General features: G+C 34.2%; 2 protein-coding genes across 3 annotated transcripts; one reads left to right on the top strand and one right to left on the bottom strand.

Annotated features, from left to right (window-relative positions):
- LOC105174299 (BTB/POZ domain-containing protein At5g03250) lies at window positions 5,479-10,313 on the top strand. Of its 2 annotated transcripts, XR_002288016.1 has the most exons (5): window positions 5,479-5,732; window positions 5,937-6,006; window positions 6,083-7,351; window positions 7,499-8,761; window positions 9,757-10,313. XR_002288016.1 is itself a non-coding variant. In XM_020697703.1 (4 exons), the coding sequence occupies exons 1-4, from the start codon at window positions 5,632-5,634 to the stop codon at window positions 7,991-7,993; spliced, it is 1,935 nt and encodes a 644-aa protein (XP_020553362.1). In that variant the 5' UTR covers window positions 5,479-5,631; the 3' UTR covers window positions 7,994-9,715. The 2 variants fall into 2 exon arrangements, 1 of the variants encoding a protein (XP_020553362.1); XM_020697703.1 differs by lacking the exon at window positions 9,757-10,313 and having other exon boundaries at window positions 7,499-9,715.
- LOC105174300 (cytokinin riboside 5'-monophosphate phosphoribohydrolase LOG3) lies at window positions 12,077-16,005 on the bottom strand. The gene is made up of 7 exons (XM_011096353.2): window positions 15,611-16,005; window positions 14,653-14,750; window positions 14,491-14,521; window positions 13,596-13,695; window positions 12,926-12,996; window positions 12,636-12,779; window positions 12,077-12,316 (listed from the first exon to the last, which is right to left on the bottom strand). Exons 1-7 carry the CDS (start codon window positions 15,728-15,730, stop codon window positions 12,224-12,226), a joined length of 657 nt encoding a protein of 218 aa, XP_011094655.1. The 5' UTR covers window positions 15,731-16,005; the 3' UTR covers window positions 12,077-12,223.

The following is a 26,898-nucleotide window of genomic DNA, read 5'->3' on the forward strand; positions in this document are numbered from 1 at the left end:
ATAACGACTCATATTGTATTTTTTTATTTCAATTGTGTTGGATCTTCTGCTCTGTTAGATATAAATATGTCATGAATATAAAAATAAAAAAGATCTATTTTATTTAAAAATATAGTTTATACATTTGAAGATAAATTGATTATTACAGTGTGATAAATACATATATTATTTATTTAAAATGGAGAAAATAGGGTGCGTGAGTCTGTGAGGGTTGTCATTAGAAGATAAAAGAGTTGCGTTTGGTTAAATCATGACTTTTACTTGAGACAGTGCGTAAATTAAAATTCTAAACTACTTTGTGCTATTTTATTGAAATACTATTCTTTATCGAAATATAAATTAAGGCAATCCTCTCTTATTATAAATTTTAGATCTAGAATTTAAAATAGTTGATGAGTGGTAGTTGAATGTCACAGGACATGAAGCCTGTAGATATGGATTGTCTTCGATGAAAGAAAATATGAAAATGAAATTATATTTTTGATTAAGGGAATAGTAAAATAGAAAAGAAAAATAACAAAAAATTAGTAGAGGAGTAATGGAATGAAAGATTAGAATAGAGAAGGGGAAAACATAAAAAAGAAAAATCATAGAAATGAAAGATATGGAGTTGAATAAAATAATGTGTATAATATGGGAAATAGTGTGAAGTGATGATTGGGACGTGAGGAAGAGCATAGGCTGGGTCTTGACATTATTATGTCATAAACTACGACCACTGACTGATGCTACTGCCCGCAGCCCACATCGAAAACGACTCCTGAACCATATCATGCATTTACCTTCTCTCTCTCTCTCTCTCTCTTGCATTTCCATTTCCACCCTGCCCATACCATCGCTACACATATCATCGTATGCCCACACACCTATTACTCTCTCTCTCTCTCTCTCTCTGTTTGTATGTATGCGTACATGTATCAAACACTGCTATTTCATAATTTTAACATACCTCTTGTGATTAAGATAGTAAATGTTTATTAAATCGTAAAGAACCAATCAAATAGCATCATTTTACCAAATATTAATACCACAAACTTTCACCTTATAATTATAAATAGGAGGTATTCTCCAACAACTTCCAATACAATAAATTAAAATCAAACCAAGTTGAATACTGATCGAAAAAGCTCAAGACTATTCCCTCTGCCCAAACTCAATAAGATCCGCCATATTTGAGACAGAAATCAAAGTGTATTTCGTAAAATCATTGTAAAGATCACCCACAAAATTTCGTTATTGAAAAATAAATTAGCTTGATACGAGATCGAAACTTAATTCAACAAAAAATCAAATTTCCGAGTTTAACTCGATAAGTGGGAAACCTCTTGAAATTAAAGTTATTGAAGGTTTACATCAACTCTAAAAGAGATTAATTAATATCAAATTAAATTTATTTATAATTTTTTTTTGTCCCATTAATTAAATTTGCGTACGTTACAATGATATTCTTATTGAATACGTGAAAACCAATTAGACTTATATATATATATATATACGTACAAACTCAAAAATCGTATTGTATATATATAATGAGTGAATGCAAGAAATGGGGCACATCAAACGTTGGTGGGCATTGTCCCAGCAGCGCTTGATGCCTAATGTGACCATTTGTGCGTGCACTGCTGCTACATGCAGACAGCTAACCAAGTAAAACCAACTCACATGGAGGGGGGGTCACCCCCCCCACCTTATCAATACATCCACATACATCAACCATTACATCCTCTTTAACTACAATAATTAAATAATCCATTTTTACAGTTCAAATTTTTAGATGAAATCATCATTAATATTACCATAACATTATGAGCAGTTAGAGGTGATGGACCAGACGAATTTCACCAAATTAAGAATGTGAAGGCGATGGCAGCACTTATTACATAAATGGTAAATGTAATCAGCGAAACCGAATGGTATAGTACTAAATACTGTGGTCAGAACAATTTGAGTGTCGGAAATGAAGGATTGGGGTCACTGTTTACATTAGAGTGAATGGATTGAATTATGGGATTGTACCGACGAGTGGTGGAATAAAGGACCCTTTCATGGGCAGCATTAAATTTTCCAACACATATGTATGTGTGAAAAGTGTCTGTCTGGGTGCCAATTATACCTAACTGCAATTAATTAAAGTAATTGTACCCTAAAGTCGCATTTATGAGTTATTATAAATTTATATGGGTTGTACGCTTACACCTACTATAAATCAAACCCATTACAACAATTAATTATACATATGCCCCAAAGCTTCACACCATTACTCTTTATGTCTTCAATTTAAAGTACTTGTTCAGACACTGCACATGATAACACTTTATTTCTTAAAATGATAATTTATTTATAAAAACAGCATCTCATTTTTTTATAATATATGCTATTTTGAAGGTTAATAGTGCAAAGTTACATAAAATCTTATCATTTTTTGGAATTATTTTCTACTTAATCAAAACAGAAACTACAATTTATGGGAAGAGAGTATATATGGCAAATTCTATTTTCCATGTTTAAATTGCGTAATAAGCTCCAAATAATCAAAGATAAGGTAGTTGTCAATCAAATGCGTAACAAATAACCCCCAATTTATTAGGAGTCTTAATAGAATTTACCATGAAAGCCCGGGCCCAAATGCCCACCAAGTAGAAAGCCAGGATGAAAGTGACATTATACCTCCGAGACAATAAATATATAAACCCCCTCTCAATAATACAAAGGCTACTTCACTATTCTCACATGAATAATGTATGACTCGTCTTTGTCCCTTAACTTTTTAAAATAGTACTTTAGTCATGTATTTTTTTTAATTTTAGTATTTTTTTTTATTAGAATTCACCTTTCTCACTAATGGCAGTGAAACCCCAAAAGAAAAAAAAACCATTAAGATCACGAAATTAAAAAAATAAAGAACCAAAATATTATCATAGAAAATTAAATGATGAGAACATCAAATGACCTTAAATACATTTAACTCTTATATTTAATTATGTTGGCACACCAACAGAACACCGTGTATTGAATTTCGACAATCAAACTAACCCCTTTGAGTCGATATTTTTGGTTCATTATTAATCATTTTTATTTTTGATCGCATCATCGTACACCTTTGTAATGTATGGATTTACGAACAATATTGATGGTAACATGAAGCTAATTTTGTAGGTTTACTTTACTTTATTAATAATTATCCTCCAAAATCATCAACAACTAATGGATTGTATATCCTTTTTAAATTGTAATTAGTACATCTTGTCATAATTAATAACTTGCACGCAACAAGATGTTGATCAATTATTTCACATTCAACATTGTAGGTTGCTCATGTGATCACGTACAAAATGAAGTATTCTTCTATTTATATGAGCGTTTAGAAAGTAAATTTTTCTATATAATCTTATATTATAATTGCTTTTTGAGATGATGATTATTAATTTTTTTTTAGTGAATGGGTACTTGTAAAAATAAAAAATATCGAGTTTTTGTTTGGACATTTTCAATTTGGTCTAGAAACTACTGCTCGTTCTAATAATATAAATCATATTTATTTACCAATTATAATTTTACTATTAATTTATGTAAAAACAATTGGGAAAAGAGAAGTCCAGTAAAGTAAATGCGCCCAATGACAATGGGTTGACAGCTACGAGACAACAAATGGGGCCGGGGGGTGGGGGTAGTTGACTCGTACCAAGGCAGAAGACGTGGCGGACGGTGAGTGGAGATGACGCACTCCGCACGGGGTTTGTCGCTCGTGTGCGCCCAACCACTGACTGCACTGCCAAATCTCTGTCGTTTACTCGTTTCTGTTTTTGACCTAGCTTCTCCCACTCCCACTACTGTTCAATTCCTTCCACTTTTACTTTTTTTTTACTCCTATACAGTAAAACCTCTATAAGTTAATACTCTATAAATTAATAAACTCTCTAAAATAATAAAATCTTTCGGTCCCAACTTGGGCCTTTGTAAAAAATCATCAAATTCGATAAGATAATAAGATAATAATCTTTTAGAAAATTTCTTTATAAATATTAGGTCCCATTAAAACTCTAAATTAATAATTCATAAATATTATAATTATAAATATTATGGTAATTTGCTAAAATATGAAGTTTGTAATGCATTACGCATTTGATCATTCATGGATGATTTTGCGATGCCTTTTAGAAGAAAAGACATGATTAGGTGTCATGAATTATTTTATTTTCATATTGAGATTTATATAGTATATGTTTCATCATCATGCATGAATATATTTAATTGGCTATAATAGTTATTTAAGTGCAACGAATTAATGTAAACATGTATATTTAAGTAATTCCAATGAATTGATACATGCGCCTATGAATATAATAGTTAATTGTATACAACAGTAATATATTTAATTAGTTACAAAGAACTGATTGATGCATAAATATAATCAATGAACCATATATGAATTTATTTATTTTCAATACATATGTACTAAATTTGTTAAATTTAAAAAGTCTCTATTTTAATTAATAAAATATTAATTTATCGATAAATTAATATCTTTCTAAATTAATAAAAATTCATGGTCCCAAGATTATTAATTTATAGAGGTTTTACTGTATTTTGAAAAAAAAGTACGATGTTTCTTATATAAAAGGATAATATGCTTCTTTTTAATAAATGCAGAGGGTAAAATAATATTTTATTTTTATGAAAACATATGTGAATATTTTTAATAATACAAGGGGATGATTTTGTAATTTACCCATGATTTATTTGTATAAATTATTTCTATAATTACACACGTACTTATAAAAAATATCAATATAAACTGTACAAATGATCGTTTTTTTAAAAGAAATTACGCATATACCCTTAAATGGATGTGCTCGTTTATGGATTTCTAGTATTTAATTTAGTGCAAATGAAGTTTAGACCTAATGCTTAATAAATTAGGAGATCAAATTGGATGATATTTTAATGAGAAAAAAATCAATCCAGCATTTTTTAATGTAAAAAAGAAATAGATATGCTCGTTTATAATGTAATAAAACTAGAATGATTTGGTAATCTTTTTGAGCTTGCATGTTACTAGTACATGTTAACTGCAAAACCAATTAAAAATTAAAAAGGAAAAAAAGTTAATTTTTGGACTCCTCAATGAATGAGAAGTGTCTAACTACTTCGTTCAAAGGGTGCAATTGGCACTAATTTTTAAGTTATAATCAAATATTTTGCTAAGATTTATTCTATAGAGTGTAGTTTGGACCAAGCTATGTATAGGTGCACAAATTGAGAACCTAGAAATTGTGTATGATCAATGATGTGAAGTGAAGAGTCGTCTAAAGAATGAAAAAAATTATTACATAAATTATATTTGGTTGAATCAAATTAATCGTAAAGTAAGTGTACTATGTGATTGGTTGATTTTTTTTGCATGTCCCAAACGCGGCCTAATTAGCTAATAATAGAATGAATCCAAAGAAGGGAGAAAGTGAAGGAGAGGGAAGACAGTTGGATAACTGGCAGTCTCATTGCTCCACTAGACTCGGCCGCAATGGAAACATTCAACACCGATGCTAAAAACCCTTTTCACACTTAATTTCTTCACTTCATTTTTGTTGTTTCACATTTATCTTCAAATCTTCCCCCTTTTTGTTTTTATTTATGTTTCTTGAAAATCCAGGAGAAGTGCTGCAGACCCATAACATGGCTTCCATGAAACTTGGCTCAAAATCTGAAGCATTTCACCGCCAAGGCCAATCTTGGTAACCTCTCGAAACACTTGTTTTTCTTTATTCTGGATTTGATGGGAGTTTATTGTTTTCTTAGGTAATAGATTTTGGCTATGTTAATGTTCTTGTCTGGTTTTGTATGTTGCAATAAAATACTAATAATGTCCATGGATGCTGGCTAGTTCTTGTGATTGTACCAGGATTTTACTTAGTTAATGAAACCAAACCTTTCTGTAGGCATTGCACATCTGGGCTTCAGAGTGATGTCACCATTGAGATTGGAGAAATGGCCTTCCATCTTCACAAGGTGAATGTTTCTACTTCCCTCATCTTTCTCTAATTTCGGCATCCATTTTTCATGTACTAATGTTCACGTATTGCAGTTCCCTTTGCTGTCGAGGAGTGGACTACTTGAGAAGCTTATTGGAGAATCAACGACGTCTGCCGATGGATCTGCTTGTTTTTTACAACTTAGTCAGTTGCCGGGAGGTGCTAAGGCTTTCGAGCTAGTAGCCAAGTTCTGCTATGGTGTCAAAATAGAACTCACGTCGATGAATGTAGTAAGTCTTAGATGTGCTGCTGATTACCTCCAAATGAATGAGGAGTATGGGGAGGGAAATCTGATTGCACAAACTGAGGCTTTTCTCAATGAAGTTTTTGGCAACTGGACCGATACGATAAAAGCTCTTGAAACGTGTGAAGAAGTTCTGCCACATGCAGAAGAGCTGCATATTGTGTCGAGATGCATAAACTCCCTGGCTATGAAGGCTTGTGCTGATCCTATGTTGTTCAGTTGGCCTGTTTCGACTGGCAATGAGACTGCAAGAACTTCAGGTGCTGCAAGAACGTCAGGTGCTGCAAGAACTTCAGGTGCGGCAAGAACTTCAGGTGCAGCATTTTGGAATGGGATATACACTGCAACGAAGCCTCAGCAGGTGAGTGATGACTGGTGGTACGAAGATGTGTCTTTTCTCAGTTTGCCTCTGTATAAACGCTTGATCCAAGCTGTTGAAGCTGGAGGTATGAAGGCTGAGAATATTGCTGGAGCACTAGTGTTTTATGCCAAGAAATACATACCGCAGATGAATAGACAATCGAGCTTCAAGAATTTGAATTCAGGCACAACAATTTCAATCCCTTCTGAGGCTGATCAAGGAGCACTTCTTGAAGAAATAGTGGAGTTAATTCCGAACCAGAAAGGGGTCATTCATACTAGGTTCCTTCTTCGGTTGCTTCGAACTGCTATGGTTTTGCAGGCCAGCCAAGCATGCAGAGACAATCTGGAGAGAAGGGTGGGGCTGCAATTAGACCAAGCTGCGCTGGAAGATATATTAGTACCAAACTTGGGCTATTCCGTGGAAACGTTGTACGATATCGACTGTTTTCAGAGGATTCTGGATCATTTCATGTCGATAGAGCAGGCGTCAGCTGCTGCTTCTCCGTGCATTGTTGAAGAAAGTCAATTAATGGAAGGGACACATTCATTGACATCATTAACGATGGTGGCTAACCTGGTAGATGCATATCTTGCTGATGTAGCCCCAGACATTAATTTGAAGTTTCCAAAATTCCAAGCTCTTGCTGCTGCAGTTCCTGATTATGCTAGGCCGCTTTCTGATGGGATTTATCGTGCAATCGATATATATCTCAAGGTAAAATTCTCATGCTCATACCGTCAAATCATGACCACGTTGTTATTGTTTAGAAATATGCAAATTCAGACTGCATAGTAATTCATTTCATTGATAGTTGTCATTTTTTTTCCAATGATGAATTGCTATGACTAATCATTATAACAGGCACATCCGTGGCTTACAGACTCAGAGCGGGAGCAAATCTGCAGATTGATGAACTGCCAAAAGCTTTCATTGGAAGCCAGCACTCATGCTGCCCAAAACGAGAGGCTACCTCTCAGAGTGATCGTGCAAGTCTTGTTCTTCGAGCAGCTGCGACTACGGACGTCAATCTCTAGTTGGTTCTTTGTTTCCGACAATCTAGACAGCTCTCAGAATCCGAATCAAGTTCCTCCAGCATCCAAGAACGCCAGTTGCTCCCATGAGAGAGCATCAGATGTAGACGATGTGAGGGAGCGCGTATGTGAGCTGGAGAAGGAATGCCAAAGCATGAGAGAAGAGTTCCAGAAGCTGGTGAAAACAAAGAGAATTTGGAACATATTTTGGAGGAGGAAATCACATCAATCCAATTCAAAGCCTCAGAAGCAGTGCAATGTTAAGGCGAAGCAACCGTGTGCTGATGGACATCAGCATTGTGGAAACGCCGAGTTAGGACATTAGTAATAGCATACAACTCTCCTTATCTTTTCTGGTAAGCTGACATATTTGTCGTTAAAACGATGAACAAGTCCGGTGGGTTTTCAGATGGGCATCCCTGATTTTTTCCTACTCTTCTCTTCTCACTTGATTAGACATACACATCAAAATACGGATAATTCAATAAAATCTTTTCAAAATACTCGAAATAAATAAAATTTTGTATTGTGTTTTGTCACCCACACAAAAAAAGCATATTGATGCCGAGTCATCTTTTATATCTGTGCCACATCAACTGCTGAAACTGGAGATATCTTCTTGATCTGGTTCACGTCAACGATCAATGCGGCGGCTGAGTCAATTACCAAATCCTCTCCACGTCAGCGGCCATAAATCGGTATCTCTCTGACTCAAACACGATGCTGAGTCAGTCACCACCGTTTCTGCCATGTCAACACTAGATGCAGCGTCAGCAACCACTTTCCCGCTCCAATGATCCTCCCGATGGCGGCGAGGTAGTTATCCTCGTCTAGATCTGTGGAGCTGCGGCGGCGCTGGAGGGTTGGAAAAATCAGGAGTGGGTATACCCTTACCGCTGGTACAAGAAATGTTCGATGAAATGCCAGAGATAGTGATTGATTCTGTCTATTCAGATGATGGACCAACATTCGTAGTTACATTCAGTGACACTTTGCGTCCGGTGTATGAAGAAATTCTACACCAAGTATTTGAGAGATTTGGTACGGTGGAAAGTGTCGACTTTGTCCCCCGGAGGACCACTTCCAAGCACTGGTAAGATACCAATTCTCTGGAGCGTTCGTTTTCTGCATTGTGTTCTCCACATGATTGCTGCATTTATGAGGGTGGTTGCATAATGGATATTCAATACGTAACATAGAATTTTTCCGGATGAATTACTGGGGATGCACATTACTACCAGAAAAATTCATCCGGAGATGATAACTAAATTGAGGTTGATCTGTAAAGCAACTGAAATAAATGAATTTACATGCAAGCCACAACATCCAGTGGCTAGTAGTTGTCTACCAACCTTACCGAAGAGATTAGTCGAGTTTGGAGTAGTCCATTCGAAGGAAGAATCTGATGAATTACATACGAACGGAATTCCTACAGAAACAGTTTTCTAAGTGTCCACTGAATTGCCTGTAGATAGGAATGACGGAAAACGAGTTCATATAATCGGTTCAGAGGTGTTACAAATACTGTTGAAGATTTGAAGCCAAAGGGTGATTGTGTTCCAATTAGTGTATCCAGATTCTTTGTAGATCACCAGGCGGATTATATCCGTATTTAAGCTGGTTATCCGGGAAATATATGTAAAACTAAAGTGCTTGAAACACTGCTTATGAATAAATATATTCAGCATCCTTCCCCCCTCTGGATATAATTGATAAATTATCAGGTTGATTACTCTTTCAAAAGTGTGCATACTAAACTTTTAAACAGCAGCACGAAATTTTTACAATTAGCATTAGTAAAGCATAAATTTGTCAGTGATGCACCTTCCAGGAAGTTAATCGAAGCTGGCTGCTACAAGTTCTGGACATGCAATATGAGAAAGTCGAGGTGGATAGCAAAAGTAGAATATGGACTATAGGACAGAATCCATATAAAAAGTTGTTGTTAGAACCTAAGGTTCTCTGTTGATAGATTTTTTCATTAATTATAACCTTCCGGTTAGAGAAGTTTCATATCTGAATTAATGTGTTCATAGCTCAAAATAATAATACTGCAGTATTTTCCTGTTCCTTGTGTGCAATTTAAAGGTACCTGAGCGGCGCTGCAGATGATAAAAGTCAGGCATGGCATTTTCTCTAATGGACCTTACTCCTTAGTAAAGATTAGCATTAATGAGCAGGTTAGGATCCCCTGGGTTCTGTCATTGGATCCACTTAATCAGTTGTCAGGAGCTGCTAAAAGCATTCAAGCTAGTAGCCAAGTTCTGTTATGGTGTCAAGGCAGAGCTCACTTGGATGAATGTTTAAATCTTAGATGCAGCTGAGTACCTCCAAATGAATGAAGAGTATGGGCAGGGAAATTTGATTGCACAGACACGCTTTTCTTAATGAAGTTTCTGACAATTGGACCAACATGATAAAGGCTCTTGAAACATGTGAAGAAGTTCTATCACCAAATATAATAGCCTTGGGGATTTCGGGTACTCTTCAAAGATGTAATAGCCATGAAGTTGTTTCTTGCAGTGGTTAAGACCATATTTACATGTTAAAGTTTCTCATCACTTTCAGGGTAACATTCACTAATTCTGTCTTTGCAACTCTCCATATTAATGAGTACTCCTGTATTTGTATCAGAACTGACTTTCTCCCCAATGCCTTCTAGCTTTACGAAGTACATAACTACTAATACAACTATTATTATTACCACCTTATTATACAATGATGTTACACTTTACCAACACCGGACCCTTCACGATTTATGCTTTATATAGGTTTCAGATAGAGAAAGTAAATGCAACTCATATCTACTTGGCTCCAGACAAACTAAAACAGAGTTATAGGGAATTTTCATCCGGACCACTCCAATGTTTCATTAAGACACTAACAGTCTTAATGGATTAGACCATTCAACGACCGATATGGATTGTGTTACTGTCTCGGGCTAGAGATGAGTACAACCCACCCACAAAATCCCCACATATGCAGATGGTTTAAAATGAAACTGAAAATGCTGTCGGGACCATGACCAGCTATCATTTTGTCTTAAATTATCCAAGGCACATGGACCTTCCTCCTTGCTGTTTTACCCCACAACATCTCACCTTTCACCCACACTTAGTGTTGTTTTACTCATCCCCACGCTCATCCCTTCCTTCTTTGTCTGTTTTGGAAACTTTGACAGAATATTATTCGAATCTTTTAACTTCTGCACCAGTTCAAGAGCCACATTTTGACTGTGATTCAGTTCTGATGCCTTTTAATCCCGGCCATGTATTTGCATGGTGTACCTTTTGGAACCATTAGGTAGCACTGTCCCTTTAATCCATGAGCAGCTTTAGATTGGCCCTCCATGTTGTTACAACTTGTCTTTGGTTGGATGTATGTTTTTGTCTGTTGCCAAGCATCGATAGAGACTTAACAGAAAAAACAGGCATCGGAGAATTAGTTGAAAAACATGCTTTTAACGCGGATGGTCCCTATGTTCTTTCTTGAATGTGGAACATTTGGTCCTGTTACCGACTAGCACAGCCGGGTGCCGACAACTTTCATTGTCTTTCTTTGTTCTATACTAAACAAGGAAAATTATGGGACGTAGAATTTGCTGCTCAACCTTCAGTAGGATTTAGGGGAACAAATATTCTAATAGTTTTATGATTTACAATATAGTTGAATGCAAGGAGGATTACATTGGATAAACTTATATAAGTCTTCTCTTTTACCTATGTTTTATATTTTATGCGGGGTTAACTATTGCAACGTGATAGTTCTATAAATCATTGAGATACATATTTGTTCATGAAATTACATGCATCACTTGTACATGTTCCACTGACATTTAACACAATGAAGTTGTGGGTGGATGATTTTAAACGATTTACGAATTGACTGGGGTAGCTTTATAAGAAGTGGAGGGCCCTCCTCCAATCCTCCTTCCATGCTATTATAGCGTCTAATTCAAGTGAACGTAAGCCCTAAGTGGCTTCTGCACTTGTTAGCAGTAAGAATGGTCCCTCAATTTTATCCAAAAGAAACAAATGATATGGTGCTTCAATCCTCTCAAACTGCCAATATATGCACATCCCCTGTATAACAACTTAGCTCAGACCTCAGAGTTTCACATACTATTCAATGCAAGAACAACGTGCAGACGCTGCTACAGTCAACTCATAAAAATATTCTGTTTCAAATTATTGGTTGATCTTGTATTTTTGTAACATATGTATGTCAATGTATATAATTTTTTTCCTTAAAATACAACTGATGTTCACTGCGCGTGCATGTGTGAATCAAAATACAAGATGCAATACCTTTATGATGACAAAAGGGAACGTATTTTATGAGAAAATAGTAAGTTTCCATTAGTACTGGAATTACATAATGCATTTACTAGTTACAACTTGCAAGCAAATTAAACAGGGAAAATATGAAGGTATCGCATATTGAGCAACATTTCCAGATTACTTTACAAACGATTTCTCTAAAATTCCAAGTTAGCTTCTTCCGTTGCCAATAATCCATTTTCTAATGAATTCTTCTATGCTGCAATTCCATTTCTTCACCTGGACATATCGTATTTCTGAGAGTAGCCCAACTGCTCCATCTCCCAGCTCAGTTTTGGCGCAACCCGTTCATGGCGAGGTACATACTCCTACGAATCACACGAGACCACATCAATAGGACACAGATGTACCACTTCTTTGAAAGTGGAAGCAACCGAACGTTTGTGCCTGGACCACTTTCTGAATTCTTCCCACATGTTCAAGTGCTTAGCAGTCTACGTGAATTCCCATAGCATCCAAGTGATGTCTCAATGGCCACTAACAAACAGCCAATCCAGTGTTCTTTTTCAAAGTTCTTCTATTTAGACACATGCTTTCTAATTTTTTATGTCAATTATTGGTGGTACTATGTGCTTACAAGAAATCAAATGCCAAAATCTTCAAAAGTTTTCTCTTGCAGACAATTACCTCCAATTTCTTGACAAGCTCCTTTGCTGTTGGTGCGGATACGATGATGTGGCGAGCATTTGGACTAATGAATCCTTCTTCCACAGCTTTGTCGATAAATGACAATAATGAGTTATAATATCCATCCACATTCAGCAACCCCACCTGCAAAATGCCAACAGTTGATTGATTTCTTTACCTTGCAGGATTGGGACTGATAAAGTTCTGTCTATTGGTTCCAACAGTTTCCTAATCTTACGTACAAGAAAAAACAATTAGGATTATTTCATGAGTTGCACGACATAAATTACCGGCTTATCATGGATGCCAAGTTGAGCCCATGTTATCACTTCAAGTAATTCCTCCAGAGTTCCATAACCCCCTGTTTGCATTGACACAAATGGCATTTAAACCACGCATGCTTTTTTGACGCCTCTATTTGCAACAAAAAGTACATCAAACAATTTAATCGAGCTATTAACTTTAGCTAGTCTACAGAGGGAAATTAGATGATGGTGGAAAAACAATGAGCAAAGGCATTTATTGGTCTCATCCTTTAATAAATGAGCAGCATGATCCTCTGGCAACCTGCAGTGTAGATTATTCTTTACGCTACAGTGTAGCATGGCATCATAGTGCAATATTTATTTCAAATTCAGAATGGTTGACTGATTGAGTCCTTGAGGTGCAGTCAAAAGGTTAGCATGTAATGATTAGATACTACCCAATTGAGCATTAAAAAAGATAGAATAGTGTGAAAGGACAAGATGTGTAATGAAGGAAGCAGAGTGGTTGATTGAGGTCATTTCCCACACGATTAAGTGCAAGTGCAAAACACCTGATCTACTTGTCGCCAAAAAAGTCGGTTATAAGTTAAAAGGGGAGATGGTTTTCACAACTTATTTTCCTTGCATCCAAGAGTTTTAGATGAACTGAATGTTGGTGGATCCAAGAATCAAACTGGCTTCATCTTATACAAACCTGGTAATGCAATAAAAGCATCTGAATGCCTGGCCATCTCTGCTTTCCTTTGGTGCATATCTGCAACTGCTTTCACTTCCCCGACTGTTTCGCCAGTTAACTGCACAAACACAAGGTGCCAAATCCCATAAAGCTAAATGTTGATAAAGCTGAAATGGGAGAAGAGAGTTTAATTGTATTGGAAGCTGTGCAGTTCTGCAGTCAAGTAATGATGGTATTTGCAGGAAAAATTGGATTTAAAGTAACTATCTCAGAGTCAGTAACTTCAGAGCTGGTGGTGGATTTATAACCAGATAAGCATATACACACACATAGTCAAATGTAAAAAATTCAAGCACAGAAAGAGCCAAGAGAGAAAATCAGAAGGGGCAGAGCAGAACAGTGTCAATTAATGGTGAAACAGAAAAGGAAAAAACCAGTGCAAACATTTGTAGACCAAAAATGTATACATTGTACTGAAACAACCACTCCATAATACTCTACCCTATGGATAAGGTATTGGAAGGACCAACCAAGTAAAGATGAACTATTTCATGTTGTTCAAATCAAGAGCAAAAAAATAAAAGTAAAAACAGATCATGTCTTTTTTTTTCTTTTTTACCAGGACAGAACAAACATATTGACTAAGAAAACTGAAGAAATTTACTTTAAACCTAACAAAAAGGAAAATGGAAAGAACGCAGTGGGAGGGAAGTAAAAAGACAGGAATTGGGAGAACGGAAAGCAAGCAAGCTACCAAGAAATACATCCTAACAAGATGAAACTACTCCAAGTAAAACCATGGAAGAAAAAAAAAAGGAAATAATTGCAAAGATACTTTGGTGGGGTTTCAGTTTTAATACTAATAATATAATAATAAAAGGCCAAAGACTTTTATAAACCTCTGCAGACATACCTCTCGAGGCATGAGCGTCTTGGGAATCACCCTGCAGAGGGGGGACAATAACATGACAAAAATCAGTTTTAGTGTAGAATTAAACAAGATTAACCATTATAACAGGCTAAACTCGGTTAATCATTGATAGAGTAGGAGTAAACTACAAGGAAAGATGCTCACCCAATAACATGCCGACCACCATCATGAACAGCTTGTGAAACCAAACCCATCAGGCCTATGCTACCTCCTCCATAGACCAAATCAATGTTCCTCGAAACCTTAAGACAGACCAAACAAATTAGACTAAAGTTCCAAGGCTCCAGCAAAATAGAAGCTTTTCTCAAGTGGGCTCAGATGGGTTAACATTTTTCATGCTGAGTTAACTTTTGAAAAGATTACAACATCCCCTCTGTAAAGTACATTTACATTCATTGACATTATGGAGGAAGGAAAGTGGTTTAAAGAAAAAAATAAAGAATGTTTCTTTCATAGTCAAATGGGATAACACAGTGAAGAGTACTCTTTATAGTACACTCAGATACCAAGTTCTTATCCATTTGAGGAAGAGCAAAGCGTATTCATTGCATAAATTTGGGAGAGAGCTGTAGACGAAAGTAACAAGACTTATGGAAAAAATATAACACGGAAGGCAAAAGAACATGTAAATATCTTGACTTTGTTATCTCCATGTAGGGAAGCAACCTGAAACTTAGCATCCACTCGCTTGAATTCGAAGGGGAATGTCCTTTTAAGTAATAGAGATGGGTATTCTAGCTACATGCAACATTCCATCTCCAAAAGTCTTGATGAACAGCATATTTGCATGAGAATTTGAACCCAAAAAATACAAATAAAATTGAAAGAATCCAACTAAAAATGGGAAAAGCCACAGTTAGCTTTTATTTCAGGAAACAGAGACCTAGCATTCTGCAATTCTTAGAAGAATTTGCTGCTATAAAGACAGACACATAGCAGGTGCAAACACAACTTGATAAACTATACATATATGGACACCCCAACTTCAAACAAACACACCATTTCATATTATAAAGCAAACCCAAACCCTGAAAAAAAATAATGGAAGAAAGTTTAAAGAGTTTATATACATGGGGAAGAAAGCAGAGAAAGGTGTTATTACCAAGACTTTGCCGAGTTCAATAGCAGCTTCTTGATAGCTAGTCTTCTTGCCCTGGCTACTCCCACAAAACACACAAATCCTCTTGAATTTGGACGCCTTCACTTCACACTCTCTCTCCATTTTCTTTCCCGACTCTTGCCTCTCTCACTTCCTCCGTTGGGCTATATATATTTGTCTTTTATCTCTTGACGCGGGTGACAACTTAGAATAAAAGAAGAATCTTTCTTCTACAGTCGCCTCTGTATATACCACCTACCTTTTATGCGTACACATATAGTGCCTGCATATGAGATAACGTGTGTATGTATTTGTATGTATATATATAGAGAGAGAGAGAGGAGAGAGAATTTGTGGTATGGAAGAAAACAAGCATTAACTGGGAGACCTTTGCTTGACCAATCTTGGCTCTTCACCAATAACATTGGGAGGGGTTTCATTTATAAGGGCTTTCTCACGTGCAGAAACAACACCTCCACCCTAACTCGCACGTGCCGATCACTATTTTTTTTTTTAAATACTTAATATTTTTTATAATATACAATTTATTATATTATTCAATATATTCAAATTTAAATATTAATTAAAAATATCAATAATTCAGATAAACACGACAATAAAATAATAAATTATTATAAAAATAAATATACGCACGCATTCATAAAATTCAAACTCACAACCTTATCAATCAAATGAGGTCTAATCGACAAGTATTTAGATATTTTATAGAGGGGATATTTAGCTAATTTTTATAAGTATTTTCAAGAGCTTTATACACATTTTCTATAGGCTTAAAAAAAGCACCTTATAACATACAAGAAAATTATATAATAATATTAATAATAATTGAGATATAAAAAGCCTGACGCGGAATTGGTAGCGAAAGATAGTGACAGATCAGTCAGTTATTTCAATAACTATATATTCCTTACGGATCCCCCCAATCCTATTTCTTGATTGTTACGGGAAAAAAAAATTAAAAAATAAAATTCTTTAAATATTTCTCTAAAAAAATACTTGCTTTCAATGAATATAATCACACTAAAAATACTCATGAGTTTTAAAAAGAAATTTCGATTTTTAAAAAATTACGCTGCATGTACTTTTTGCAATCATGCTCACGTCACAATTTGAACGTATAACACTGGAAGAACAGTCGAGAATTTATAATGTAAAATATGACTAGAGACGATCACGGTAATTTTTCATAATTATTTTGCTCCTTTTATAAGGACAAAAAACTTTATTCAATAAATCAAAAGGATGTTTCTATCTTTTTTTTATAGTATGTGATTTATTACAACATACCAATGATTTAAATTAATAAATATGTTGAAACGAGAAAAATAAATAATAAATTATTATAAAAATAGACATACACGTACATTCATAATACTATTGTTGTAAGTCCTTGACATTAGAAATAAGAAGAGAAAATGTTGATGTGTGGAAGAAAAAAAAAAAACAGCATTGGGATTGTGAGAAAAACATCTTGACATTTGCAGTTTTATGGGCACTGCAACTCCAAAAGATGAATACCTTTTCATGTGTGCAAAAAAGCAGAGTGAGATGGGCAGTGTTGTTTTTTTAATACTCATGTGCATGCATTAAAACTAATTGTACTAAAACAATAGAATTGGCATTGGCATTGGCATGGGCATGCACATACATTTTTTATTCCTAGAAATTCAGATTTAATTTTGATTTTAGCATAGGCATAGAGCAATGTGCAAAAACTATATATTTAAAAATTAGATGATTGAACAAGGATGTGGGTGATCATGGGTGGGTATGTGTTTGTGCCCTTATCACCCTGTATTAAGAGACAAGGTTGCTGTATACATAGGAAACATTGTATTTTTATTACACGCCCCCCATTCCCTTCCCCATAACACTTCCACCAAGCATGCTGTCCCCAGCCCCCCATCCTCTTTTCCATTTAATCTTTTATTTTCTTTTTCATTCTAACTTTTTTATTTTTTTTGTAACGGGTAAATGTCTTTAATTAAGCTTAACGCGTACGTATAATGTTAATTATAGTAAGAATATAGTGTATTGCGCAAGGAGTATAATGTTGTATTATGGTGGGAATGATGGGTTAAGGGTTGAGGGTTGAGATAATTAATGTTAATCCGACGTAGGGACGACCTCAAACTTATCTTGTATGTGAAATTTGTGCAACAACATTTGATCTTGGTAATAAAATGGCCTGTTATATGTCACTTTTTGGTTTTAGTCCAATTAAAAGAGTACCTCCATGAGGGCTTTTATAGAATTTGTCCTGATTTATTGAACCCCAATATGATGTTTTTAGAACATTCTTTTTTATCCAAATTTCACCAAACACATCTTAGTAGAAAGTAATGTAGATATCTTTTTTTTGTTTGTTTTTCTTGTCTTGACTCTTTCTCTACCGTCACTTTTCTCTTTGAATTCTGATGTCTGATTTCTACGTACTTTCATCATATAATATATTTTTAGATATATATTAATTTAGGGGTGAAAATTTTGTGTACGAAATTTATGTAATTGAAGTGTAATATAAATTTTATTTATAATAATAATTAAAAAATGAATTGATGAATTCGTTTTCTTTTTTTTCTGAAATGAATTAATAATTAGGTTGGTGAGGTCCCGGAATGGAATTTAGTGTGTTATAACACAGAGATGAAACATAGACCTAATCCCAACGTTGGCCTTTCGACTGTTGTTACCTGTCTGCCTCTGCCCATTCAGTCACGATAAATTAAAATTTGCAGTGGTACTGTATATTGTGGTAGTGGATGCCTACTAATTACTATAGTAATTAGTAATAAAAATACGTTTTTAACTCATACTCATGCTTGCACGCCTTTAACGCATCTTCTCTCTCTTAATTATTTTATCTTGTTATAGAAAGAAAATTATTTTGTTTTGTTTAATTACACGCATTTTAAAATTAAAATAAATAAGTAACGGGTCAAATAATAAGGCATTGCTACACTCTTGAACAAAAATTATTACATACAACGGGGTATAAAAATACCGAACGATATGAATATATATAAAATAAAAATGATGACGACTTTTATTCTTTTTCAAATATTTTTATACTTAATGCATATGATAATATTTATTTTTCCCACTTCATGAGCCAATGTGCTCCCAAAAAGAAAGTGACGGGAAACAAACTTTGATGGAAATGTAGAAAACTCCAATTACACCCATTCTACGTACGTACGAGAGTGGAAAATGACTTAGAATTTAATTATAACGGGTGTAAATTAAAAGAAAATTCAATGGCCATATATATATATATAATATTAGTTGTTATGACATGCCGTCTCTGCATGTATATAATAAATAATTATTTATACTTAAAAAAATATATTACAAATAAGAATAAAATATATAAATCAACGCATCACATTTAAAATAAAAATAAAAATAAACTAATTTAACGATATTATTGACACAAAAAAAATTTGGTATCGTTGTTTTACAAACTGCCGTCTGTGAGTGTAATTTTCATATTAGTATAAATAGATCGAATAGATATATAGATCAAAAGAATAATTTAAGTAGGGTTGACTGAGAATACATAAAGATATTCTTTGGTAGGTTAGAAAATATAATTTCACAGTATAAGTAGTCGTTATTTATAAATAAAAATAGAATTTTTATAATATATATATATATATAGGGTGGTGGGTAGGGGCTAAAAGGTTGAGCAGCCGCAGCTCTTTTTGAAATGAGATTATAAAGAAGCAACAAAAATTGAATGAGTATTGGTATTGGTGTAAGCATGGTGGATTAAGTGGGCTTGAGCATGCTCATTCTAATTGTCTCTATATGGATTGTACCTATACATCCACTACAACTACAATTTGCTCTTCATTATTTATTACTTCTTTAACTCTACCTACCTAGGTAACAATTTTTTTTTTTTTTAATGCAAATTGATTAGTCAAGTTGTTTGCTGTGTATAATTTCTTGAATACAAAAACTTTGAGGTTTTAATATTTTATAATTTAATTTAATGTATTGGAATTTCAGTGCCATTTGAAAATTTTATGGGTATTAGTTGTTCGACTGATACTTATTATATCCATCGTTGAGCTTAGGTCGATCCGTCGTCTTGTATATAAAAAGTATAGTCGAGTTTGATTGGATTTAAATCAATTATATAATAAGTGCAATTCACTTACAGTGTGGTTGGTGTACAATTCGAAAAAAATAACCATTACATGATAAATGTATTACACACTGCTCCGTAGCTGATTTAGTTTGATAAAATCTGATTTAGAAAAAAAAAAAATTAAAAAGCAATCAGGATCATAACAGTCTATCCATCACTAAAACTAGCGCAATCGATAATCATTATAAATAAAGCCCCATAACAAACAAACACATTACTCGTATCTAAATGTATTTTCACTAATTGTGTTAAAAAAAGAAAAGCTCTCGTCAAGTTCAAAATGAATTAATTTTTAAAGTAATGATGAGCGACAAATTAATAGTCGCACAATACCCTTTTCCTGATCGTAGCGTTAGCATATTTACTACTCTCGGGGAAACCTACGGCAATAATCTTAAGAATTCTTTTGTATAAATCTTTTCTTTATAAAATGCTCAAATATAGTAGCTGAAAAATAAGTAGAATATTGAATATTGTGAACATAACATGAAATTCCCTTAATTAGTCACTTTTTTTCATGTGTTACATTGACTGGTAAAGATAGTGTGGGTTAGAGGAAAAGCCCTCTAAAGACACATGGAGGAGGACAGGGGGTTGTTTGTGGAAGCTGATAGTTTGTCACCAATTATTTTTCCACCAATTACGTTTGAGTATTATGCAGTGATGGACCCAACTATGTTATGACATATGTCGCATTAGCCAATCCCACATTTGATTTTCGGATCTCCTCCAATTTTTCCATAACTAATTTGATGGATTTTCATATGGTCTCATAAAGCTTGGGCAGCAGTATGACTTCTGTTGTCAGTGTCACCTCTCTCTCTCTCTCACACAAACATTTCCAGATAACCTCTCTGTCTGCAACACCCTCCTAAAAACTTCAAATTTTTACTACAACTCTTTTTTTTTTTTTCACTTTCGACTTTTTTGAAATTAAATTCCAATCATATAACACGCTAATAACATAATTTCGTTCAGTTAAAAAGTTAAAATGCTGAAATCTCTTTTCACGTAGGACTCAAATTATTGGGAAAAGTTGATGGATTTGTGAGAGTTGTGTATGAGGAAGTCGAAGCAATAGTTAGACTCTTTATTTTTAAAATAATTATTGATCCGCTCTGGTGTTAACAGAAACGGCAATTTGTCTCTCAACATACTTTGACTTATAATCTCAAAGTAGTAGCATTACAAATTTGAAAACTCTCTTAATAAAAAACGAAATGCTTTTATTGCTGGCACTTTGAAATGCTCTGAAATGCTTTTCAAGTTGATATGAATGACTGAAATTGTTAGATCTATTTATAGAAGTTGAAAATATATCATTGAATCAACATGTTCAATCAGAAAAAATACCTTTGAAGAGTTATAGCTTTTCATTCGAATGAACACATCGTTTCACCAAAAAGGTTACACCCAATGAACACATCATTTCAACCAAAAGACACACATATTCGATTGATTAGACATGGTCAAATAGTGATTAAGCGCCATCAGCCATCATCCACGTATCACAAACTTATTATGTGTATCACATCGTTACCGGTCACTTATTACTATTTAATATGATAAAAATAAATTTATTCTTGAAATTAATCATCATTTTCCAACACAAACCCGTGGTATTATTTTAATTCACGAATGAATTGGTACATATATCTTCTTCCAAAGTGTAACTGAAGGGCTTGGTGATTAATTGTGTGACTATAATCTTGGGTCCGAATTTTGGTTAGCAAGATTGGTCTGTAGGCGCGGTCACGTTTTGTCTCCTAAACGCAGGCGTAGGCGTAGGCGTGGGCATAGGTGGATTTGTTTCTCTCTTTAATTGGCTGACTCAATATCTCACTTAAATTTCACCCATATTCAGATTTGAATTTTTGTGTATTTTTTGTTTTGTTGGGGTTGTCTGTTTCTTAGTAATGAATGAATGAAGTGTGATCTTGATTGGGGTGAATGCCGACGCAATTTTTGCTCCCTTTTTGCCCTCAATTCACGGCGCCATAATTTTGATTTGTTAATTAATGTCATTTAATACAATTTGGATGTTTTGAATATTTTCTACTTAATTACTCCCACTAAGTAATTTTATTCATAATTAATCTTGAAACTATTCAGTAATTATTACAACTAAATTATAGATAATTTGTTTAGGGAAAATAAGACTAGGGATGGATGTGATATAAGGTTGATGGACATGAAAAGGGAGAAGACAAAAACTCCCAACACCTAAATTTGGATATGCAAATCTTCACTTGAAATCAATGAGATCCCCCGCCCCCTCAAACACTTGCTAATTGATGGAAATCACAAAAAGGACAAGTCCTCAGAAATTCTAATGTGTATCGAGGATCAACCAGATTGGAATCAACTATATAACAAGTGTAATATATTTGTTATGTGATTAGTGTATAATTAAAAAAAATGAGTATTATAGTTAATTAATGCCAAATGTAAAGGGATGGATTTAGAAAAGTGGAAAAGTGAGGGGGGAACTTTTTGACCTTAAAGATGAGGAAACTGAGAATATATATAGTTAGTTTAGGCAGTTGATGAGTAGTAAGAGGGCGGTGGTTATGACTTATGACCACTTTGTCTTTGGAGGGAACTAATCGGAATTTAATGCCATCACCCCTCCCTACCCCACAACTTGTACTCATTCATTGCTTTAATTCATCTAATTATTTTAATAATTAATTCTTCTATCTATGTATGTGCCTTTTCTAATTACTTTGGATTATAAAAAAAGAAATAATCACTTTTACTTTTTAATTATTAATTAGGGTTCACAACAATAGTCGACCTCAAATCGAGTTTAATTGTATTTAAATTAATTATATGATAAGTATAATAGTGAATCACATACTTGCATTATAATTAATTTAATTTAATTAAATCTAATTTAAGTAAAAAATTGATTATATTGAATTATATTGTGGGAATATTGGGACGCGGAAAGAGTAGGGGTTTATGGAGAATGAATGAGAATTGAGGAAATTAAAAGAGAGTTTTGGTTAATTGGTGGAGTAGTGCAGTGGAGGTGATGGGAATGAGTTTGTGTTGAGTTGAAAAGGTGATGAGTAAATTGATAATTAATGTGGGCATCACAAACCTTAAAAAATGCTTGATTAACTCCTAATCAAACATATCATTACAGGCCCCACCCCACCCCCCCTACCTAATCCTAACAATCTTAACGCCCAACCGCATGCAACTCAACTCCATCCGGTAGTTAATACCGTTACCCCCAAAAAATTATAAAAATAAAGTCAATGTAGCATTTGTCATATTCTGCTGCTCTGGGAATTACAAATTTCGCTGTACGCACGACAGCAACATGTCAAGTAGAAATATTAGTTTTTCTATTTTTTGAAATTATTACACTCCAACTACTACGTACTCCTTCCATTTATAATTTACATTACAAAATTTTCTCTTGCTCATAACTCTAATTAAAATACGATTTTAGAACATAAAATATAACTGCAGGCACATCGTAAAAGTTTTAATTTTCGTAATATATATACTAAAATTTGAAAATTATATATTAATATTATTAATTATGAAGATGGAGGTATTAGGTATAGTAATTCGGATGTTGGGATGCATGCATGTAAGCAGCATATATGTGTGTGGTTCTTTCTTTGGTCTAAATTGACGGCCATGCATGCCTTCAAATACAAATATAATTACTTGCATTATTAATTTATGACCACCTTTAATGTGTTTGACTGTTTTATGTTGTGAGAGAGAGAGAGAGAGAATGAAATTAATACTACATGCGAATTGGTCAGTTTATTAGCAATACCTAAAGTGGGAGAGTTTGGAAAAAGCCATTGGGAGTAGGTAATGGACTGACACAGACACTCAATTTACTTGCACTTCACTGTCTTAATATTTTTTATGAATAAATTGTTAGGGCGACAAAGACGCAGGTTGAATGCAATTTATCATTGTGATACGTGCAATGAGCGAAAACTTCTTTAATGAAAAAAGAATTAGCAAATGAGTTCATTGTATTTGAAAAATAGGAAACAGAAAAGTTTAGAAAAATGCAACAAGAGAATTGGCAAAAACAAGGGGAAAGTGGTGTAAATTAAGAGGAGTGATGCATGGCTTGAAAACTAAAAGTGGGGTGAAAATTGCAAACATGTAGACAAAGTGGAAAAGCAAGAGGGATGGTGTAGTGAGTGATGGGCAGAGTCACAGGTCAAAAGTGGGCCAAATTCTGACGACTGTGTCGCCACCGAAAGAGCCCAATTCTCAGTACGACAAAAATGGAAAGGCCCCACAACTTATCCTTAAATTTAGACAACCATCCAATCCAATCCAATCCACACACAACAAAACGTAGTTTGAGACTAAGCAGTAGATGGACTTAAAAGAGTGAAATGGAAATTGGAAATTAGGAATTGGGAATTGGGGGGTGTTTGTTTGCTTTGCGGTCTGCTGATGATGTCTGGCTTTTACAAGGAACTTATGTCTGCTCCCTTTTCAGTTTGTCTACCTTTTCGGACCACCTCTACAAACCCTCACTTCTCAACACAATACCCAAAAGAACAAAACCCTTTCTCATTCATTTTCAACTTCTCTTTTACTTTCACTCCATTTTTAGATTTCGGATTAGTTTTCCTTTCATTAAACAATCTCCAAAGTCCAAACCCCCGGCTTGGGATCCTCTACTCCCCAAAATGGTGCTACATCTTCTATTGCACCTCTAGATTGATGACATGTGGATAAATAGTGTTGACGAGAGATTTGGGGAAGAGGGGAACGGTTAGGTAGGAGAGAGAAAGAGGAGATATTGATATAAATAAAAAAAAATTGAAGAGAGAGAGAGACACAGAAAATGTTAGAAGAAGATAAGATGTTAGAATATTAAACATACAAATGTATTTCTAACACCAAATATATTACTGTCATCATGCTGATTTATCTAAGAGAGCTTGTGCCTTGATTACTTGTTGCTGCCATGAAAAAAACATATAAATAATTAGAAATGAATATAATATTATCAAATAGTAACAAAACTTCTCAGATTGTTTATATCACCTATAGTAACTGTGTTAAATTTGTCTGACTTGGGTGATCTAATCTTGAAAAGTAACGATTGAAATTGAGTTGATGCTGAAAATTTGGATCGAAATTCTAGAAAAAAAAAATTACGTAAATGTGAAATCACAATAACTAGAAAATTAGTTTTTTCAAAATATACTATAGTTAAAAGATAAATAATATATTTTGTCGAATATACCTGTACAAATTAAAATGGTTCCATATGAGACGGGGAAGCACCTATTTGAACTACCTAATTTATCATAATAGCCTGAATAAGTATCAAATATACTCATTTTTCTTTATAACATAAAGAAAAAATCTCAAGTATACCAATTCACAAGTTTAATTCATCGAATAAATAAATGTAATGTATGGAATAAAAATAATACTTACTTATTATTCTCTGTATTGGTACATATATAGAATTGAATTAATACAACAGAAGATGTAGCACCATTTGGGAGTAGAGGATCCAAAGCCCAAACCCCCCACCCCCTACTCAATAATCAATATTTCTCGATTTATTTATAAAATATTTGAAAACCCTTAAAAATACACATTTATTTTTATTTAGTTCTTGGCCCGATAGTTGAATTTTTACTAATAATCAGTACGAATTTGAAACTTTAGAATTACTTTTTACACATATGTGCAAAAAAAAATTAAAAAAAGAAAAGAAAATAAAAGGGAGTTGATGTGAATCAATCATTCAAATTAACAAAAAGAAGCAACCGAAAAACGGAGCAAATTTATGGCGAGGCAGAGACAAAGCATGTTACTTGGTTTTATTTATTTGAAGGGTCAAAAGTGATGCGTGATTCTAGTAACAAACTCCTTGAAATGTGTGATCACTCACTCAAAAACCCTAATTTATTTATTTTATTTTCCAATCTTTCCTGAAAACAAAGATAAATATTTATACATACATTTAAATATGCAATTTCCAAGAGAGATATCTTATTACTGTATTGTAGCATTAATTTGTTGGTGGGTTGAAGTCAAATAAAGTGAAGAGATAAAGTTGCTGTGGGAATGATTAAGGTCACACTTGTATGTTGCCTTTTCTAGTTTTTGAACTTGATTTAATACTTAAATCATTTCAGACCACCTGCACAAGTTTGTTTGTCACATTTGTTTTTTCAAATATTAACAACCCTCCACAGTTACAAACCACTTTAAGCAATGAATACAATATGTGACTGGGGTCTCACTCTCACTTTAACACTCATATCAACCTGCTCTATCATCATCACCTAATCAAGTCTTTCCACTACCACATTTCTGGAACCCTTACTCCCTCTAATGGTTCTTGAATTCTTGATACTCATGCATTATTAGCCTAAGCTTCTTCTTATATTGGCTGTTTAAGCCAAGAACATGATTAGGTGTAAGAAATTTATCAGCCCAGTCAATCACGCATGTGGAAGACTACAATGAGTTCAGTGCTTGTTTTTTGCGCAGACATGATGTAGTGATTAGTTTATTAGTAAGTAGAATATTAATTGGTTCTGGAAATGGCGTGATGCAAACATGAGTCACTTATTTCCACACAAGTTGTCTACCAGGCTTGTGGAAAGTTGGTCAAATGAAATTGTGCTGATGAGAAATATGTTGGAAGTTCAATCTGCAGAAGGGGGGATTTTGGAGGTAGACTTAGAGGGGTGTGTATCAGAATGTTGTCTAAATAGATCTCCAATCACTTAAAGTGTACAACTGGACTATAGAAAATTCTGAATGTATCACAAGCCTAATGGAGTAGAAGCAAATAGAGTGATTGGAGTCTACCTGTGAAAATGTGACATGGGTGGAGAAAAGCCCAAATTCTCAGAGCTGCTATCCATTTGTAAGCAGAGAGAGTTTTCTTAACTCAGGCCCAACAAGAATCTGAGCTCTAGTTGGTTGTCTAGGAGAACTGAAATGGATATGAACAATTTGCTAAGAAATACACAACTGTACTCAGTTACGACTTGCTTTTCTCCAAGCTAGTGTTGTTTAGAGTAATGAGCTCTCTTCGGACGCTTCTGAGTCCAAAATGATTCTTGTTGAGTTTGGGCAGGCTGGA

Source organism: Sesamum indicum, linkage group LG11 (genome assembly GCF_000512975.1).
Source record: "Sesamum indicum cultivar Zhongzhi No. 13 linkage group LG11, S_indicum_v1.0, whole genome shotgun sequence".
Classification (NCBI taxonomy): domain Eukaryota; kingdom Viridiplantae; phylum Streptophyta; class Magnoliopsida; order Lamiales; family Pedaliaceae; genus Sesamum; species Sesamum indicum.